General features: G+C 37.1%; 1 protein-coding gene and 1 long non-coding RNA gene across 2 annotated transcripts in view; one reads left to right on the plus strand and one right to left on the minus strand.

Annotated features, from left to right (window-relative positions):
• The window catches only part of NFATC3 (nuclear factor of activated T cells 3), a 124,535-nt gene that overhangs the window by 31,974 nt on the left and 71,559 nt on the right, over window positions 1-21,002 (plus strand). The window contains 2 exon segments of the mRNA XM_082436038.1: window positions 11,431-12,565; window positions 14,263-14,425. Coding sequence (XP_082292164.1) covers window positions 11,431-12,565; window positions 14,263-14,425 — 1,298 coding nt within the window.
• Window positions 1-21,002, minus strand: part of LOC309648059 — a 71,367-nt gene that overhangs the window by 3,357 nt on the left and 47,008 nt on the right. The window contains exon 2 of the long non-coding RNA XR_014256453.1: window positions 15,973-18,022. This is a non-coding gene — a long non-coding RNA (uncharacterized lncRNA). The remainder of the gene's footprint in view (window positions 1-15,972; window positions 18,023-21,002) is intronic.

Consider the following 21,002-nt stretch of genomic DNA (forward strand, 5'->3'; position numbering starts at 1 on the left):
AAAATAGAGTTACCATATGATCTAGCAATCTCACTCCTGGGCATATATCCAGAAAAGACGAAAACTCATTCAAAAAGATACATGCACCACAGTGTTCATAGTAACTCTGTTTACAGTAGCCAAGACATGGAAGCAACCTAAATGTCCATCGACAGATGAGTGGATAAAGAAGATGTGGTGTGTATACATATATATATATATATATATATATATATATATATGTATACACACACACATATACAATGGAATGTTACTCAGCTATAAAAAAGAATGAAATAATGCCATTTGCAGCAACATGGATGGACCTAGAGATTATCATATTAAGTGAAGTAGTAAGTAAGACAGAAAGACAAGTATATGATATCACTTATATGTGGAATCTAAAAAAGTGATACAAATCAACTTATTTACAAAACAGAAATAGACTCACAGACATAGAAAACAAATATATGGTTACCAAAGGGGAAAAGGGTGGGGAGGGATAAATTAGGAGTTTGGGATTAACAGATAGACACTACTATGTAAAAAAATAGATAAACAACAAGAACCTACTATATAGCACAGGGAACTATATTCAATATCTTGTAATAACCTATAATGGGAAAAAATCTGAAAAAGAATAGATATATATAAGTATAACTGAATCACTTTGCTGTACACCTGAAACTAACACAACATTTTAAATCAACTATACTTCAGTTTTAAAAAAAGGAAAGAAAATCAATTGGCCATACATTATGCTAAGTGAAATACGTCAGACAGAGAAAGACAAATGCTATATGATGTCACTTATATGTGGAATCTAAAAAATATTGGGTTGGCCAAAAAGTTTGTTTGGGTTTTCCGTAAGATGTTATGGAACAACCCGAACGAATTTTTTGGGCAACCCAATACAACAAACTAGTGGATATAACAAAAAAGAAGCAAACTCACAGATATAGAGAACAAGCTAGTGGTTACCAGTGGGCGGGGGGGGTGGGCAGTATAAGGTTGGAGGAGTGGGAGGTACAAAGTATTGGGTGTAAGATAAGTTACAAGAATGTATTATACAATATGAGGAATATAGCCAATATTTTGTAATAACTGTAAATGGAGTGTAACCTTTAAAAATTGTATTAAAAAAATCAATTGTCCATAGATGTTTTGGGTTTATTTCTGGACTCTTAGTTCTGTTTGTTCCATTAGTTTATATGTCTTTCCTTGTGCCAGTACCACACTGTCCTGATTACTGTCATTTCGTAGTAAGTTTTGAATTGTGAAGTGTGAGTCCTCCTGCTTTGTTTTTCATTTTCAATATTATTTTGGCTGTTCTAGACCCCTTTCAGTTACATATAAATTTGAGGATTGGTCTTTCCATTTATGCAGAAAAAGCTATTGAAATTTTGGTAGAGATTGTATTGACTCTGTAGATTGCTTTGTGGAGTATTGCAATGTTAACAATATTAAAGTCTTCCAATTCATGAACAAGGGAAGTCTCTTACCGTTTATTTAGGTTTTCTTTCATTTCTTTCAGCAAAATTTTGTAGTTTTTAGTGTGCAAGTATTTTTGGTTAAATTTATTCCTAAGTATTATATTCTTTTGGAGGCTATTATAAATAGAATTTTCTTAGTTTCCTTTTTGGATTGTTCGTTACAGCATATAGAAGCACAACTGAATTTTATGTGTTGATCTTCTACCCTGCAACTTTCCTGAATTTGTTTATTAGCTCTAGTTGTGTTTTGTGGATTCTGTGAGATTTTCCATATATAGAATCATGTCGTCAGCAAATAGAGATAGTTTTACCTCTTCCTTTCCGAATTGGATGCTTTCTATTTCTTTTTATTGCCTAATTGCTGGCTAGGACTTTCCAGTACAATGTTGAATAGCAGTGGTGAAAGCAGGCGTCTTTGTCTTGTTCCTGATTTGGGGGGGGAAAAGCCTTCTGTTTTTCATCATTAAGTATGATGTTAGCTGCGGGTTTTTCATAAACACCCTTGATCATTTTAAGGACTTCCCTTCTATTCCCAGTTTGCTGAGTTTTTTTTTTTTCATCATGATAGGGTATTGAATTCTGTCAAATACCTTTTCTGTGTTAATTCAGATGATTGTGTGGTTTTTTCTTTCATTCTGGTAATGTGGTAATTGCTTTTTGTATGTTGAACCACCCTTACATTCCTGGGATAAATTCCATTTAGTCCTTTTAATGTGGTGTTAGATTTGGTTAGTATTTTGTTGAGAATTTTTGCATCTATATTTATAAGAGATATTGGCCTGTAGTTTTCTTGTGGTATTTTTGTCTTGTTTTGGTATCAGGGTAAAACTGGGCTTGTAGAATGTTAGGAAGTGTTCTCTACTCTTTTGTTTTTTTGGAAGAGTTTGAGAAGGATTGCTGTTAATTCTTATCTAAATGTTTGGTAGAAGCCATGTTGTCCTGGACTTGTTTTGTTGGGGAGATTTTTTGGCTACTCATTTAATCTCTTTACTTGATATAGGTCTCTTGAGATTTTCTGTTTCTTCTGAGTCATTATTGGTAATTTGTGTGTTTGTAAGAATTTGCCCATTTCTTGTAGATTGTCTAAGTTGGTGGTATGCAGTTGTTCATAGTATTCTCGTACATATTTCTACCAGTACCAGTTACAACACATCGTAACAGAGTACACTTAGGTTGTACTAAACTATTTTCTCAACTTTGAAAATATTCTTGCCTGAAGTTGTTCCATGCAAACTATTCATAGAAGGCTGATTTTTCAGTTTAAACTCTGCATTGAGTCTTCAAGTAAATAATAATTAAGTAAAATCAGTAACATTTGGTTACACAGCAGGAGCCAAGGAAAACCTTGAAACCTTTTGCCTTGTTTTGTAATTGCCTCTTGATGTTGCTACCAGTGTCCTCAATTTTTCAACCAACCATCCTTGCTGATAGTCTTTACTAGTTTATTTTCTCTGAAGTTTCTTCATTTGCTGCAGTCAAACACAATTTAAGTAAATCACCATTAGTAAGTGGCTTTCTTTGCTTGCCTAACAGATGAGCCATTCAGAAACTTTCTTTGGTTGCAGCCTCATTTTAATTTTTTCTTCTTCTGAAGAAATCCTGCTGTGATAAGGTATTCTGTTTTTTCTCATTTTTTCTCTTGTTTTCCTGTGAGTTGGGAGTATTGTGATGAATGCTTACTGGTAATGCTGATGTATAAGGTATTCTTATAGCACAGCCATAATGTTATTGCACAATAAACATAATTCTTTGCCATCTAATTTGATAAGAAGATAACTCACACGCTACTGTGCCTTAAAAGCATGGCATTCAATTTGAAGTCCACTTTTCTCTTTCCTGTTTTTTAGTGATAGGTATGTACCAATAAGTTTTAAAAAATGTTGCAATGCATCAATATGCTTTGCGCTCAGAATGCACATAGAACTGTGTCACTGCAGTTTGTTAGTGCACCAGGTAACAGTGGGAAGCATTATCTCTTACAGCTACTCAGCTCTACTTTTGTTCCATGAAAGTAACCATAGGTTGTATATAAATGAATGAGCATGGTTATATTCCAATAAAACTTTATTTGTGGACACCAGAATTTGAATTTCACATTATTTTGTGTCATTAAACAGCACTATTTTGATTTTTTCCAACCATTTAAAAACCATTCTTAGTTTGTAGCCTGTGCAGAAACAGGTGGTAGACCAGGTTTGGCCTGTGGGCTATATTTTACCAACCCCGGCTTTACAGTTTAAGCAAATACATTTGTAGGCAACCTGTGTTGCCCAGATTACTGCATGCTTGCCTGGGGCCCCCTGGTGGCTCAAGGGGGCAAATACGTCTCGAGATGGTCAAATTACTGAAGCACCATGAATTTGAGAATTCTAGAGTTGGAAATCTAGATGTAGGACTGTTTATAATATTGAGATTGTAGTAGCCGCTCATATCATTTCCAGAGCTTGGACTTTGGTGACATTTAGGAAAAAGATAAAACAGCACTCCCCCAAATTTTGTATGCAAATCTCTGCAGTGCTTTAAGACATCATTCTGATATAGAATGTTTCTTCATCTACAGTTTACTTGGGGGAAGGGTGTGGATTTCAGCATTATTCAACACAAAATGGCATTGGTACAATAATTACATTTTAATGAAACTACATCTTCCAAGGGTGACTTTCTTCCCTTCTCCCCCACCCTTCCCCCACCCCAAAGGGTTGAAGTTTAATAAATTGATAATTTTTGCTACTTTATCAAGTACATTTCTTTTTTTAAAAAATGAATTAATTAATTTTGGGCTGTGTTGGGTCTTCGTTGCTGCGTGCGGGCTTTTCTCTAGTTGCAGCGAGTGGGGGCTATCCTTCGTTGTAGTGCATGGGCTTCTCATTGCGGTGGCTTCTCCTGTTGTGGAGCACGGGCTCTAGGCGCACGGGCTTCAGTAGTTGTGGGCTCAGTAGTTGTGGTTTGCAGGCTCTAGAGCTCAGGCTCAGTATTTGTGGTGCACTGGCTTAGTTGCTCCGCGACATGTGGGATCTTCCCGGACCAGGGCTCAAACCCATGTCCCCTGCGTTGGCAGGCAGAGTCTTAACCACTGCACCACCAGGGAAGTCCCTATCAAGTACATTTCTAAGTAAAATTGGATTTTTTTTTTTAACTACGAAAGTATGGTGGTGAAGAATTCAGTGACAGTTTGTATAGTTGGGTGCTGCTGTCTTGCTTTGAACCAAGGTGCCAGCAGTTTTTAAAATTTTAGTAAACTATACATAGCATAAAATCTACCATCTTAACCATTTTTAAGTGTATAGTTTAGTGGAATTAAGTATAGTCCCATTTTTGTGCACCTGCAGGGGTGAGTTTTTTAATCTGCCATTTTAAACTTTTTTTAATATATATATAAATTTATTTTATTTTAATTTTTATTTATTTATTTTTGGCTGTGTTGGGTCTTCATTGCTGTGCGTGGGCTTTCTCTAGTTGTGGCGAGCAGGGGTTACTCTTCATTGCAGTGCACGGGCTTCCCATTGCGGTGGCTTCTCTTGTTGCAGGGCACGGGCTCTACGTGCACGGGCCTCAGTAATTGTGGTTCACAGGCTCTAGAGCACAGGCTCAGTAGTTGTGGCGCACGGGCTTAGTTGCTCCGTGGCATGTGGGATCTTCCTGGACCAGGGCTCGAACCCATGTCCCCTGCATTGGCAGGTGGATTCTTAACCACTGCATCACCAGGGAAGTCCCCATTTTAAACTCTTGATCCAAAAAATGAAACCCTCCTGTTCTGGTCAACCCCAGATTTACTATATATTTATGAATGAAATTATCCTCAAATATAATAGAGATCATGCATTACCTTTTTAAAACTTTGATGGTTTATATTATCCTTAGAATAAAATTTAAACTCCTTACCATGATCCTTCTAGGTTTTTGCTTCTTTCAGTTTTCCCCCTTCAGTTGTTAGCTGTTGCCATAGTTGGCCTTTTGCTTCCTCAAAGAAGCCAAGGTCTTATCTGACTCAGAGGTTGCTTATACTGTCCCCCGGTGTTGGAGCTCTTATACCCATGCCTCTCCACCCCCACCTCCCTTTTCTTTGCTTGCTGGTTCCTATGCTACCTTCTCAGAAAGGCCATCCCTGTACTCTCTTTAAAATAGGTTCCTTCTTTAGTCTCTTTCCCACTACTTAGTAATACTTACAGTTTTTAATTTTTGTTTTTGTCGATCTCCTCTGAGACTGTACACTTCATGAGGGCAGGGACCATGCATGTCTTATTTATACCTAGCATCTAGAACAATTCCTAGAAAATACTAATCACATTATAAATAGTTGTTGAATGAATGAACACTTTTTTCACTTGGATTCTGGTAATCCACACTCTTTTGGTTCTTCCATTTCACTGACTGTCTCTTCTTCTTCTTATCCATTCTTTTTTGTCTCCCTGTCGCTAAAGTTTGGAATCCTCTATGCCTCAGTTGCCTGCTTTCTTCTTCTTTTTTTTAATAGATCTTTATTGGAGTATAATTGCTTCACAATACTGTATTAGTTCCTGTTGTACACCAAAGTGAATCAGCCATATGCATACATATATCCCCTCCCTCTTGAGCCTCCCTCCCATCCTCCCTATCCCATCCCTCTAGGTCATTGCAAAGCACCAAGCTGATCTCCCTGTGGCCTGCTTTCTTCTATATCTATCTCTATCTAAACTCACTCCCTAGTCATCTCTTCTGGTCTTATGGCTTCAAATATTATCTATACATTCATAAGACTCCCAAATTTATATGGCCAGGCTGAGACTTTTTTTTTTTTTTTAGGCCGCGCCGTGCGGCATGCAGGATCTTAGCTCCCAGCCAGGGATCGAACCCGTGCCTCCTGCATTGGGAATGTGGAGTCTTAACCACTGGACTGCCAAGGAAGTCCCCAGGCTGAGACTTTTTAATGTAACTATCTACTTGATATCTCTACTTGGAAAGTTTATTGGAATCTCACATTTAATATGTCCAAAGTAAAGTTTTTTTATTTTGTATCTCTCAACTGTGTCTCATTTTCTCCTTCATTTCAGTAATTAGAAGTACTGTTCTTGTAATAGTTCAGGCCCAAAACCTTGGTGTCATCTTTGAGTCCCCTCTTTCTCCCATTTAATTCATCAGTGAGTTCTGACAGCTCTACCATAATTTAAAAAAAACTCACTTCTTAATGTTTCCTCTACTTCTACAACCCACCACCTCCTGGGTCCTTATGCTCCATTATTTTGCACCTGGCTTATAACAGTAGTCTCTTAAATGTATATCAGATTATGTATATCAGATCATGACACTCCTTTGCTTACACCCCTCCTGTGGTTTCTCATCTCGTATTAAAAACCAGTCATTCTACTGGTTTGTGAGGCCTTACTTGAGTAGCCAGTGGCCCCACCCCCCACCAAGCCCTTATCATTTTATCTCCTCACTCTATTCCCACTGGCCTTCTTGCTTTTTCTCATACACTCCAAAAATACTCCATTCTCAGGCCTTTTGCACTCACTATTTCCTATACCCACAATATTCTTCCCCTAGATTTCTGTATAGCTCATTCCTCATATCCTTTTGGTATCTCCTCAAACATTGGAGAAAGAGCCCTTTTCTGACCTATCTAAATTAACTTCCCCTCTTCCCTACTCCATTCTCCTTACTCTATTTTATTTTTCCTTATAGCAAATATCACCACCTGACATTTTACTAGAATATAAGTTCTAAGAGGATGGTGACTTTACTCATATGTAAAGCTTACTCATGTTTTCAGTGTCTACAACATGCCTGCTATATAGTAGCTACTCAAAAAATATTTATTAAATGAATGATCACATTGCTTCTGATTTTAGGGCAAAATACACATATATGGTTGAAAAGTGAATAGGACAAAGTTAGCACCTGCAAAATGGCAAAATGGGAATACAGAAAGAAACTGGTTAATGACTTTGTTGAACTGAAGAAATAACACCTACACTGGAGATGTTCTACCTTTGGACCTGGTGTTATTGTTGGATGAAAAATACTGCCCCTCCCCCTCAGCTACTTTGAGTTCAGTTTTCTGTTCTTTGCAGCCTACAAACATCATATTTCATACAGAACCATTTTAGTCCTAAATTATACTAAATTTTAAAATAACATCTTGGTTGAAGAAACTGTCTTATGTCCCTCCAGTGTTGCAAATTAAAACAAGTCTTATGAAACAAATGTCTCTATGTAGTAGGAGTGCTAAAAATGTGTGTGCCCTGTCATCTAGTAACTCTGCCCTTAATTTATCCTTGAAGACTACTTCAAAAGAAGATAAAAAGCTATAGGTATAGAGATGTTCAATGCTACATTACTTATAAGAGTAAAAAGTAGGAAATAACTATGATCATTGACTTTTGAGATTTTATATGGCCTTGAAAATGGTTTAGAAACTTTATAAAGCCCAATATAATATGAAAAAATTGAAAGACCAAGTTGTATGTTAAATAGGCAAAACAACATCTAGGCTGTTAGAAGTCAGTATAGTGGTTACTTTTGTGGGAGAGGTAATAACTTGGAAGGGAGCCAAAGGGGGACTTCTGAGATGTTCTTTTTTTTTTTCTTTTTGAAGTATATTTGATTTACAGTGTTGTATTGGTTTCTGGTGTACAGCAAAGGGATTCAGATATGTATGTGTGTGTGTATATATATATATATATATATATATATTCTTTTTCAGATTATTTTCCATTATAGTTTATTACAGGATATTGAATATAACTTCCTGTGCCATACAGTAGGACCTTGTTGTTTATCTACTTTTTATATAGTAGTTTGTATCTGTGAATCCCAAACTCCTAATTTATCCCTCCTCCTGTGTTCTTTTTTTTAAAGGGAGCTATTACAGGGTGTGTATGTTTGTGACAGTTTACCCAAACTGTATACTTATGTGTACTTTTGTGTATGTACCTTATCCTTTAATAAAAGGTTTTAAAAAAACCCAAAACTGTTATGGTCCAACTGTATAAAATATATACCCATGTAGACCAGGACATACATGAAAATGTTAAATGTGAGGTGATAGCACTTGTTTACAATTTCTTTGATGATTTTCTTAGAGTCAGGTAAGAAACAAATTTTTTAACTTTTAAAAAATACTTTTGGGGCTTCCCTGGTGGCGCAGTGGTTAGGAATCCGCCTGCCAATGCAGGGGACACGGGTTCGTGCCCCGGTCCGGGAAGATCCCACATGCCGCGGAGCGGCTGGGCCCGTGAGCCACAACTGCTGAGCCTGCGCGTCTGGAGCCTGTGCTCCGCAACGGGAGAGGCCGCGAGAGTGAGAGGCCCGCGCACCGCGATGAAGAGTGGCCCCCGCTCGCCGCAACTGGAGAAAGCCCTTGCACAGAAACTAAGACCCAACACATCCATAAATAAATAAATAAATAAATTTATTTAAAAAAATACTTTTAATTGTGAAAAATATACATATTATGTTCACTATATATTTATTACAGCTTTATTGAGATATAATTTACATACCGTACAATTCACCCATTTAGAGTTTACAATTTAGTGGTTTTTAGTTTATTCACAGAATAGTGCAACCATTACCACAGTCACTGTTACAACATTTTCATCACCCCAGAAAGAAACCCAATACCCATTAGCAGTCACTCCCCATTTTCCCCCAAACCTTTTCATTTTGTTGTTTATTATTATTTTTTTAATAAATTTATTTATTTTTGGCTGCGTTGGGTCTTCTTTGCTGCCCACGGGCTTTCTACTCTTTACTGTGGTGCATGGGCTTCTCATTGCGATGGCTTCTCTTGTTGCGGAGCACGGGCTCTAGGCGTGCGGGCTTCAGTAGTTGCAGCACGCAGGGTTGGTAGTTGTGGCTCACGGGCTTGGTTGCTCCGCGGCGTGTGGGATCTTCCCAGACCAGGGCTCGAACCTGTGTCCCCTGCATTGGCAGGCAGATTCTTAACCACTGTGCCACCAGTGAAGTCCTTGTTGTTTATTTTTAATAGCTTTTCCCTTCAGCTTTTTTTTTCCTTTTTTTCAATAAATTTATTTATTTGTTTTTATTTTTGGCTGTCTTGGGGTCTTCATTGCTGTGCGTGGGCTTTCTCTAGTTGCAGTGAGTGGGAGCTACTCTTCGTTGCAGTACGCGGGCTTCTCATTGTGGTGGTTTCTCTTGTGGAGCATGGGCTCCAGGCACGCGGGCTTCAGTAGTTGTGGCATGTGGAGTCAGTAGTTGTGGCTCGTGGGCTCTCTAGAGCGCAGACTCAGTAGTTGTGGCGCACAGGCTTAGCTGCTCCGCGGCATGTGGGATCTTCCCGGACCAGGGCTTGAACCCGTGTCCCCTGCATTGGCAGGCGGATTCCACTGCGCCACCAGGGAAGCCCCCTTCAGCTTTTTATCTAAGTCACAGATGGGTTTTCTTCTTTGGAGTTCCGATTTCCTTTTCCTCTTGATTCAGTAAGTGGGGTGAGAGAGTGGAGTGAGTGGTATACTTAGAAAGGTGTTTCAATTTATTAGGAAATATTTCAGAATTAAAAAAAATAAGGTATGTATTGGGTTCTTGCTATGTTAGTCATTGTGTTAGGTTGCTTGCCTTAAAATGGTCCTGTGCATTTCAGGTAATACTCTACTCACAGCCTTCCAGTTTTATAGAAAAAAGTGCCTCAGAAAACTGAGGTTCAAGCAGGTTAAATAACTTGTCCATGTTCACACAGTGGTGGAAAGGCAGAGCCAGGGTTTAAACCTAGGGGGTTTTGTTTTGTTGTTTTAATATATGTAAGAACTCTTTACTGAGTATGTTCACTAACCACAGAACATCTTAAAAACTCCAAAATCTAGGACTTATGGAGGTAGTTAAATTATAGGATGCTGGCTAATGACACCGAGTCTAAAGACATATGTTTGTTATTTTCCACTGGTACTTATGTAATTAAATAATGTGATCTACTTGAGTACTTTTGAGAAGAGGCTACAGATTTGTGCTTCTCTTTGTTGTATCTATGAACAATTTTGTCTTTGGTTTCCCAGTGGCGATCTCTTTGGAAAAAGTGAAGGTGTTCAACCAGCACCTTGTATGAGGGGTTAGTACTACTTCTGCCTCTGTGAAAATGGAAAATAATCCCTCCTTCCTAAAAGTGAAGTTGCAAAAATACCCTTATTGCTGCAGGTGCTCTCAGTAGGTAATTTGGCAGGACTTATTTAGTATTACTCTAGCAAGGGGTACATTTTAAAAGTTCTGCCTTTATGAGATTACTTTAACAGTTAATCAATAGTTAAAAGCCCTGTTATTTTCTAGTTGAGGTAAAGGATCCAGTGGGGTAATGTGGCTTTTGTAACCTGGTTTGCCATGACCAAAGATATGAATTCTTGATGTTGTGACTGAAGGGAAGAACTCTTTCTGTTCATCATAAACATTTCCTGAATTTTATTGCAAGGAAACTGAGGCCTTGGAGAGGTTAAAATATGTGACTAAGCTCACAACTAATGGCAGAGGTAGGCTAGTGTCTAGGTCTCCTGAATTTCAGTCTGTAATACTTTGCGTTAATAAACTAGTGTGTATACTTATAATTAAAAACCTTTCAAAGACTCTGCTTTATCCTTTACTCCATTTTAACCTGCAGACCCCAGATGAGGCTGAATTTCTATGATCATATCATTACATAATTCTGTGAATATTTTTTAGAATTGTGGATATGATTATTTCTTTTATAAAAATATTTATTGTTTTCAGATTCTTATTTTAGAAAATACGGAAATACAGAAAAAGAAAAAATTAAATATGTGATAATTATGTATATCTGCAGAAATAATCAGATACATTAAAACACACACACACACACACACCACTCTTCAGTGGAGCTAATGTACATTTTGTGTCCCACTTTCTTCCTCTCAAGATTATTATTTACATTCTCATCTAGTAATTTATACATCTAAGATTTCTAATTTCTTGTTTTGTTAATTTTTTTCTTTTTTGTTCCCCCCAACCCCCATAGATCTTGAGCCAGATGATTGTGCATCCATTTACATCTTTAATGTAGATCCACCTCCATCTACTTTAAACTCACCACTTTGCTTACCACATCATGGACTACCGTCTCACTCTTCTGTTTTGTCACCATCGTTTCAGCTCCAAGGTCACAAAAACTATGAAGGAACTTGTGAAATTCCTGAATCTAAATACAGCCCATTAGGTGGTCCCAAACCCTTTGAGTGCCCAAGTATTCAAATTACATCCATCTCTCCTAACTGTCATCAAGAAATTGATGCTCATGAAGATGACCTACACATAAATGACCCAGAAAGGGAATATTTGGAAAGGCCTTCTAGAGATCATCTCTATCTTCCTCTTGAGCCATCCTACCGGGAGTCTTCCCTTAGTCCTAGTCCTGCCAGCAGCATCTCTTCTAGGAGCTGGTTCTCAGATGCGTCTTCTTGTGAATCTCTTTCACATATTTATGATGATGTGGATTCGGAGTTGAATGAAGCTGCTGCCCGATTTACTCTCGGATCCCCTCTGACTTCTCCTGGTGGCTCCCCAGGAGGCTGCCCTGGAGAAGAGTCCTGGAATCAACAGTATGGACTTGGACACTCCTTGTCCCCTAGGCAATCTCCTTGCCACTCTCCTAGATCTAGTGTCACTGATGAGAATTGGCTGAGCCCCAGGCCAGCCTCAGGACCCTCATCAAGGCCTACTTCCCCTTGTGGGAAACGGCGGCACTCTAGTGCTGAGGTTTGTTATGCTGGGTCCCTTTCGCCTCATCACTCACCTGTTCCTTCTCCTGGTCACTCCCCCAGGGGAAGTGTAACAGAAGATACCTGGCTCAATGCTTCTGTCCAGGGTGGATCAGGCCTTGGCCCTGCACTTTTTCCATTTCAGTACTGTGTAGAGACTGATATTCCTCTGAAAACAAGGAAGACTTGTGAAGATCAAGCTACCGTACTACCAGGAAAATTAGAGCTCTGTTCAGATGACCAAGGGAATCTTTCACCGTCCCGGGAAACTTCAATAGATGATGGCCTTGGATCTCAGTATCCTTTAAAGAAAGATTCATCTGGTGACCAATTTCTTTCAGTTCCTTCACCCTTTACCTGGAGCAAACCAAAGCCTGGTCACACCCCTATATTTCGGTGAGTTGATGGAAATAGATGATGGTCATTTTTCATGTTTATGTGTTATTGGTGGCATGTAACTACATTATCTATATAGAATTATTTGACCGTTTCTCTTCCTCCTCCTTTTTTTTTTCTTCAGTTTCTTCCAGACAAAGTCCACATTTATTTTCCTTTTAGTTTTAAAAGTGTCTTTAGATAGGCTAAAGTTATCATTTTAAAAGTGTATAATGAATTGTAGATAATAGCAAATTAATTACATTTAAGAATCCCTAGAAGCAATTTTCTTGTCCACAAAAGCTTCTTGTATATTGATTATAGTATGAATTAAATTACTAATAAAACCACTTGGGAATAGGCTTTTTATATTTTTAAGAACTCAATATACAAGTGAAATTTGCTTTTTATATTTGTGGCAAGTGTTTTTTTCCATAATTTTTTTTTTTTGTCTTTTGACTTTATAAGTTTGTGCTTTTTTTGTTGTTGTAGAGGAATTTTTAAATTTTATATATTCAAGTTTGTCTTTTCCTTCGCGGCTTTTGGATTTTATGTTATATTTGAAAGCCTACCCCACTCTAAAGTAACTACAAATAAACAAAAAAACTAACTTTCACAAGTTTCTAACAAAATTTTTATGTATAATTTTTATAATATGTGTACGTAACATATGTAGTATTTGTATTTATAAATTTTATATATATATATATTTTTTTTTTTTTGAATCTTGAGTCCGGCTAAGGACTGGAGTGAAGACTATTGTAATGACTTTATTTTCTAAATGGCTTATCAGTTATCACAATGCCATTTATAGAATCAATCTAGTCTATAATTGATTAGAAAAGACAACTTACCATGTATTAAATCCCCACACTGAGTTGGTCTGTTTACTTTTTTTAAAAATGGTTTTTCGTTGGTATGAATGTTTATTTCTGGATCTAGATCTTTAGAAAAATATAATGTGGAATTATGGTATTGAAGATTCCTTTGAGCCCATCACTTTGCATCTGAAAATTATCTTAATCTTTTTAAGGGTTTGCTTGAACAAGTGCAGAAACTCGCTGAGAGTTGATGAAGTTGAGTTGTTGCTTCAGACTAATAAAAATTAATACCTTTGAGCTTCAGAGTAGCTGGTAAAGCTAGGCTGAGGACATTCAAGGAAGTAATGAAATGATTTAGGAATTTACTGTAGGCATGATAGCATTTCAAAGGTAGAAGAGACCTTTAAAGTCCCATTTCACCAATCATTAAGAAGATATTACTTTCTAATACAAATCATTCTAGGTTTGGGTCCATTCATATTTGACCTGTGGACATAGAAGTTGTTTCTTTCTAATGCCATATTTTCAATGCTAATATATCTAAATGAACCTCTCCCCTTTAAGCTGTTTAAATTATTTTGATTGTTTTTGTAATTATATACACATATTTGAGAAAGTTACAGTTTTATGAAATGTTAGAATTTGTCCTTTTAAAAAATATATATACGAAACTAAAAAGTAGATAAAATTGATTTTATTCTTCAGGTTAAAGAATTATTTCTTAAACACCCACCATATCCAGTGTTATAACTTATTAAGTGAAGTTTTTTTTTTTTATTTTATTTTTTGAATACTTTGCTTCAATGATCATGGGAAGAAATGTTGGTGCAAGTAATTTGAATCATTATTTGACAATACTAGTGTGGTGAAATGCATCTTTGTGTGTTTTGTTTATAGCACGTCTTCATTACCTCCACTAGACTGGCCTTTACCAACTCATTTTGGACAATATGAACTGAAAATAGAAGTGCAACCTAAAACTCATCATCGAGCCCATTACGAAACTGAAGGTAGCCGAGGAGCAGTAAAAGCATCTACTGGGGGACATCCTGTTGTGAAGGTATGAGATTTTGGGGGTGTTTCTGCAGATACCATACATCTGTTAATGATACGGTCTATTCAGTCAGGTACTGCTGAGCCCGAAGAGAGAAAATTTTCAAACCTAGAAAGCTTACATTGAGGTTTTGTGTCGTTGTTGATATAGCAGCACTTCCGCATTGAGGTTTTTTTTTTTTGCTAGGCTAAAAGATATTCTTCCTGGACTGACTCTCCAGCTGGTGAAACTCTGGGGAAAGATTATAATGGTCAAATAGTTGTTTTTCTGATTTAAAAAAGAAAAAATTGTGTTACGTTTATAAGTACAATACATGCTTGTTTAAAGTCCAAATAATACAGAAAAATAAAAAGAATAAAGCGATAAAATACCTAAAATCTAAACCCCTCAGAAATAAGCAGTTGTTAACATTTGATTAACATTCCAGATAATTCTCTATGTGTATGTTTAGTGGAAGACTAGATGGATGACTAGAAAAATGCATGGATTTTTTTTAAGGATAGGATTATGTTGGACATCTTTGTAATTAAATTAATTTTTATTTGAATTTATTAGAAGAAAATAAAACTAAAGTGAAATTATTATAATTATATAATATTCGAGTGAATAAAATATAATATGTAAGTTTTGACTCATAAGAATTGAATATTAACTTTAATTTTACTTGAATGAAACATTTAAAAAATGAAACAGAAATAAAACTATGTGAACTACTGAATCTTAGATATTGTTCTTCACTCTAAGAGGTCCTAAAAGGTCTTTCTAAGGTCAAAGAGATTAAATAAATTATTGAGAGATTGAATTTTTGTTTTAGATTTAGATGGTATAAATTGCTCCCTTTTCTGAAAAATGAGGTAATTGTCTCTCTTAAACTTCTTCCCCCTGCACTACCCTCTACCTCCTGAATTTTGTTGCTTATATTATTCTTCCTTTCAGATCTATAGACATCTCCCTGCCTCATGTCCCACCACTCCTGTTATTTAGCTTAGTCCTATATGTATTGATAGTTGGATTCAGTGATTACTACTAATTCTTTTTTATTTTTTCTTTTTCAAGTGTTTTTGTTTGTTTAAGGAGGGCTTTGGATTCTATATTCCTTGCATTCTTTCATGTTTGAGAATGTTTATTTGTTGCCTTTATATACTCAAACATCAGAATGGCTATGTATAATAATCTTGATACTCAGTTTTTTCTCTCAGTACTTGTCTTATGGCATTGTGTATTGTAGTGGAGAAATTAATTATATCTGAAGTAAATTTGAACTAATACAGTTTATGGGCTATCATTTCGTATACCAGCCATGCTTTGTGATTTATTGTCATTATCTAAACATGTTTTGTAGTTCTTGACAAACAAATCTTTACATTTTAGGTGGGTTTTAAAATGACTTGTAGCAAGAAATGTCAGTTCTAGAAAAAGAGATCAGATTTGTGGTTACCAGAGGCAGGGGGTTGGTGGGGGGGACTGGATGAGGGTAGTCAAAAGGTACAAACTTCCAGTTATAAGATAAGTAGTGGGGATGTAATGTACAACATGGTGAATGTAGTTAACACTGTTTTTTTTTTTTTTTTTAATTTTTTTATTTATTATTTATTTATTATGTTTATTTTTGGCTGTGTTGGGTCTTCGTTTCTGTGTGAGGGCTTTCTCCAGTTGCGGCGAGCGGGGGCCACTCTTCATCGCGGTGCGCGGGCCTCTCACTATCGCGGCCTCTCTTGTTGCGGAGCAGAGGCTCCAGACGCTCAGGCTCAGTAGTTGTGGCTCACGGGCCCAGTTGCTCCGCGGCATGTGGGATCTTCCCAGACGAGGGCTCGAACCCGTGTCCCCTGCATTGGCAGGCAGATTCTCAACCACTGCGCCACCAGGGAAGCCCTGTCTTCATTTCTTTTCATTCTTTTTTCTTTATTCTGTTCCGCAGCAGTGAATTACACCATTCCGTCTTCCAGGTCACTTATCCGTTCTTCTGCCTCAGTTATTCTGCTATTGATTCCTTCTAGTGTAGTTTTCATTTCAGTTATTGTATTGTTCATCTCTGTTTGTTTGTTCTTTAATTCTTCTAGGTCTTTGTTAAACATTTCTTGCATCTTCTCGATCTTTGCCTCCATTCTTTTTCCGAGGTCCTGGATCTTCTTCACTATCATTATTCTGAATTCTTTTTCTGGAAGGTTGCCTATCTCCACTTCATTTAGTTGTTTTTCTGGGGTTTTATCTTGTTCCTTCATCTGGTACATAGCCCTCTGCCTTTTCATCTTGTCTATCTTTCTGTGAATGTGGTTTTTGTTCCACAGGCTGCAGGATTGTAGTTCTTCTTGCTTGTGCTGTCTGCCCTCTGGTGGATGAGGCTATCTAAGAGGCTTGTGCAAGTTTCCTGATGGTAGGGACTGGATATTCTGAGAATTTTTTAATACTCAGAAAGAGAAAGAGGAAGGCACCAATTGCCATCCAGACTAGTCTGACCATTACACATAAGAGTGGTGTGCTTGGTTCTCAAGCCTGGGAAAAATGCCTTGATTTTGTTCTGTATGTGCAGACTTTTAAAAAATGTTTTATTGCTGTATGGGAATGCATCATTAAAGTACACAAATCTTAACATGTATAGCTCAATGAATTTTTCATACACACACAGACACACACACACACACACACACACACACACACGTAAAACTACAAACAGGTTAAGATATAGAATGTTTTAAGCACCCCAGAAGACTCCCTTGTGCCCTTCCCAGTTTATATCTTCTAACCAAAGGTAATTGTGCTTCTGACCATTTATTATCATTGATTAGTTTTTTTATTCATGAATTGCTAATAAATGGACTTATACAAAATGTTCTGTTCTCTGTCTAGCTTCATTTATTCAACACATGAGTGTGAAATTCATCCAGTTTGGTTTTTTTTGTAGTTTTAAAAAAATTGCTGTATAATATTCCATCGTATGAATTTGCTACAATTTCTTTATCTGTCGTTCTGTTCATTGACACTTGGTTTGTGTCCAGTTTTGAAATATTATGAATAAAGCTGCTGTATGCTTTTTTTCACACATGTCTTTTGATGGACGAAGCATTCACATTTTTTTGGTATATGTTTATATGTCTCAGAGTGGAATTGCTGGTTTTTCAAAGGAGCTGTACGAGTTTTTACTCCTGACCAGCCATATATGAAAGTTCCAGTTACTCTACATCCTCACCAATAATACCATCACTTGGTTGTTGTCTTTTAATTTTAACCATTCTGACAGGGATGTGGAGGTATCACACTGGTTTTAAATTGTTGTTTCTTGATAACCAGTGATGTTGAACATCTTTTCATATGTTTATCAGACATTTGGCTGTCCTTTTTTGTGAAGTTTCTGTTCACATCTCTTGACCAATTTTTAAATTGTCTCTTTCTCTTATTGATTTGTAGGAGTTTTTAGTATTTGGATATAAGTCCTTTGTCAGATATATGTATGGCAAATGACATTTCTTTTCCTAGTCTGTTGCTTGCTTTTTCACTTTCTTAATTGTGTCTTTTGATAAATGGAAGTTTTTAATTTTAATGAGGTGCAAATTATCAGTCTTCTTTTCCATGGAAAGTGCTTTCATGCCTTTTCAAGAATCTTTGCTAACTCCAAGGTTATGAAGATAGTTTCCTGTGTTTTATTCTGGAAGCTTTATTGCTTTACCTTTTACGTATAGGTCTGTGATCTATCTCAAATTAATTTTTGTATATGAATTAAAGGTAAAGATTAAGATACATTTTTTTTTCTTATGGATAGAAGTTGATCCAGTACCATTATTGAAAAGCCCATCATTTTTCTACTCTATGACATTGGTGCCTTTGTCATAAATCAGACCAGCCATCTATCTGTGGCTCTCTTTCCTAACTCTTCATTCTGTGCCATTGGACTATTTGTTCTATCTTAGTACCATTACTACATTGCATTAATTATAATTTCTTTATAGTAAATCTTGATATTTGATAGTGTGGGTCTTCTTTTAGGATTGTACTGGTTATTCTAGGTCCTTTGCATTTCTGTATGAATTTTAGAGTCAGCTTGTCAATCTCTACCCACCACACCCCCAAAATTTAAAAAAAAAAAAAACCTGCTGGGATTTTGATTAAGATTACCCAATGGTTAGGACTTAGTGCTTTCACTGCAGAGGGCACAGGTTCAATCCCTGGTCAAGGAACTAAGATCCCATGAGCCTCACGGCGGTGGCCCAAAAAAAAAAAAAAGATTACCTAAGAGTTTTATAGTTTAAATCATACATTTAGGTCTTTTCTCCATTTGAGTTAATTTTTGTATATGGTGTTAGGTAAGGGTCTAACTTTATTCTTTTGCATGTAGTTATCCAGTTTTCTCAGCAGCATTTGTTGAAAAGACTCTCCTTTCCTCATTGAATAGTCTTAACATTGTTGTTAAAAATCATCCCTGGCGGTCCAGTGGTTAGGACTCGGCACTTTCACTGCCAGGGCCCAGGTTCAATCCCTGATCAGGGAACTAAGATCCCTGTGTGGTACAGTCAAAAACAAAACAAAACAGAACGAAAACTTTTGACCATATGTGCAAGGGTTTATTTCTAGGCTCTCTATTTTGTCCCATTGGTCTCTGTGTCTGTCTTTGTGCTAGTTCCACAGTGTTTTGATTATGGTAGCTTTGTAGTAAGCTTTGAAATCTGAAAGTGTGAGTCTTCAGTTTTGTTCTTTGTTTTTGAAGATTGTCTTGGCTATTCAGGGTCCCTTGAGATTCCACATGACTTTTAGGATGGATTTTTCTATTCTGCAAAAAATCTCTGAGATTTGTATGCAGACTGCATTGAATCTGTAGATTGCTTTAGGTAGTATTGACATGTTAACAATAATAAATCTTCCAATCCATGAACATGGAATGTTTTTCCATTTATTCATGTCTTCTTTAATTTTTTTCAGCAATGTTGTATAGTTTTCATTGTGTAAAGCTTTCACCTCTTTGATTGAGTTAATTCCTAGGCATTTTATTCTTCTTGATGCTATTGTAAATGGAATTGTTTTCATAATTTCCTTTTCAGGTTGTTCACTGTTTGTGTATAGAAATGCAACTGATTTTCATGTGTTGACTTTGTGTCCTGCTACTTTGTTGAATTCATTTATTATCTCTAGCAGTTTTTGTTTTTGTTTTTGTTTTGGTAGAATCATTAGGGTTTTCTTTCTTTTCTTTTTTAAATTAATTAATTAATTAATTTTTAGCTGTGTTGGGTCTTCGTTGCTGTGCATGGGCTTTCTCTAGTTGTGGTGAGCGGGGGCTACTCTTCGTTGTGGTGCATGGGCTTCTCATTGTCGTGGCTTTCTCTTATTGTGGAGCACGGGCTCTGGTGCACAGACTTCAGTAGTTGTGGCACGTGGGCTCAGTAGTTGTGGCTTGTGGGCTCTAGAGCTCAGGCTCAGTAGTTGTGGTGCACGGGCTTAGTTGCTCCGTGGCATGTGGGATCTTCCCGGGCCAGGGCTTGAACCTGTGTCCCTTACATTGGTAGGCAGATTCTTAACCACTGTGCCACCAGGGAAGCCCAGGGTTTTCTATATATAAGATTATATCATCTAAGAACAGGGATAATTTTGCTTCTTCCTTTCCAATTTGGATACCTTTTATTTCTTTTTCTTGCCTAATTGCTCTGGCTAGAACTTCCAGTACTATGTTGAAAAGAAGTGGTGAAAGCAAGCATCATTACTTGTTCCTGATCTTAGAGGAAAAACTTTCAGTCTTTCACCTTTGAGTATGATGTTTGCTGTGGGGCTTCCTTCCTCCCTTCCTTCCTTCCTCCTTTCCTCCCTCCCTCCCTCCCTCACCGGGTCTTAGTTGTGGCACGCGGGATCTTCATTGCCGCATGTTTTTAGTTGTGGCATGTGGACTTCTTAGTTGCTGCATGCGAACTCTTAGTTGCGGCATGCATGTGGGATTTAGTTCCTCGACCAGAGATCGAACCTGAGCCCCCTGCACTGGGAGCATGGAGTCTTACCCACTGGACCACCAGGGAAGTCCCAACTGGGTTTTTCATATATGGCTTTTATTATGTTGAGATATTTTCCTTCTATTCCTACTTTATTGAGTGTTTTTATCATGAAAGGGTATTGAATTTTGCTGAATGCTTTTTCTGAGCCAGTTGAGGTAATCATGTGATTTTTTTTCCCTTCATTCTGTTAATGTGGTTTATTACATTGATTGATATTCATGTGTTGAACCATTCTTGCATTCTGGGCATTCTGGGAATAAATCCCACTCGGTCATGGTGTATAATTCTTCTAATATGCTGCAGAATTTGGTTTGCCAGTATTTTGTTGAGGATTTTTCATCAGTGCTCATAAGGGATATTGGTCTGTAGTTTTCTTGTATTGTCTTTGTCTGGCTTTGGTATCAAGGTAATGCTGACTCCATGGAATGAGTTAGGAAGTGTTCCCTCCTCTTCAATTTATTTGAAGGTTTGAAGAAGATTGGTATTAGTTCTTCTTTAAATGTTTGGTTGAATTCACTGGGTCCAGGGCTTTGCTTTGTCAGGAGATTTTGTGTGTTTTTTTGGCTGTATTGGGTCTTCGTTTCTGCGTGCAGGCTTTCTTTAGTTGCAGCGAG

Source organism: Balaenoptera physalus (assembly GCF_965194825.1).
Source record: "Balaenoptera physalus genome assembly, chromosome: 19".
Lineage (NCBI taxonomy): Eukaryota > Metazoa > Chordata > Mammalia > Artiodactyla > Balaenopteridae > Balaenoptera > Balaenoptera physalus.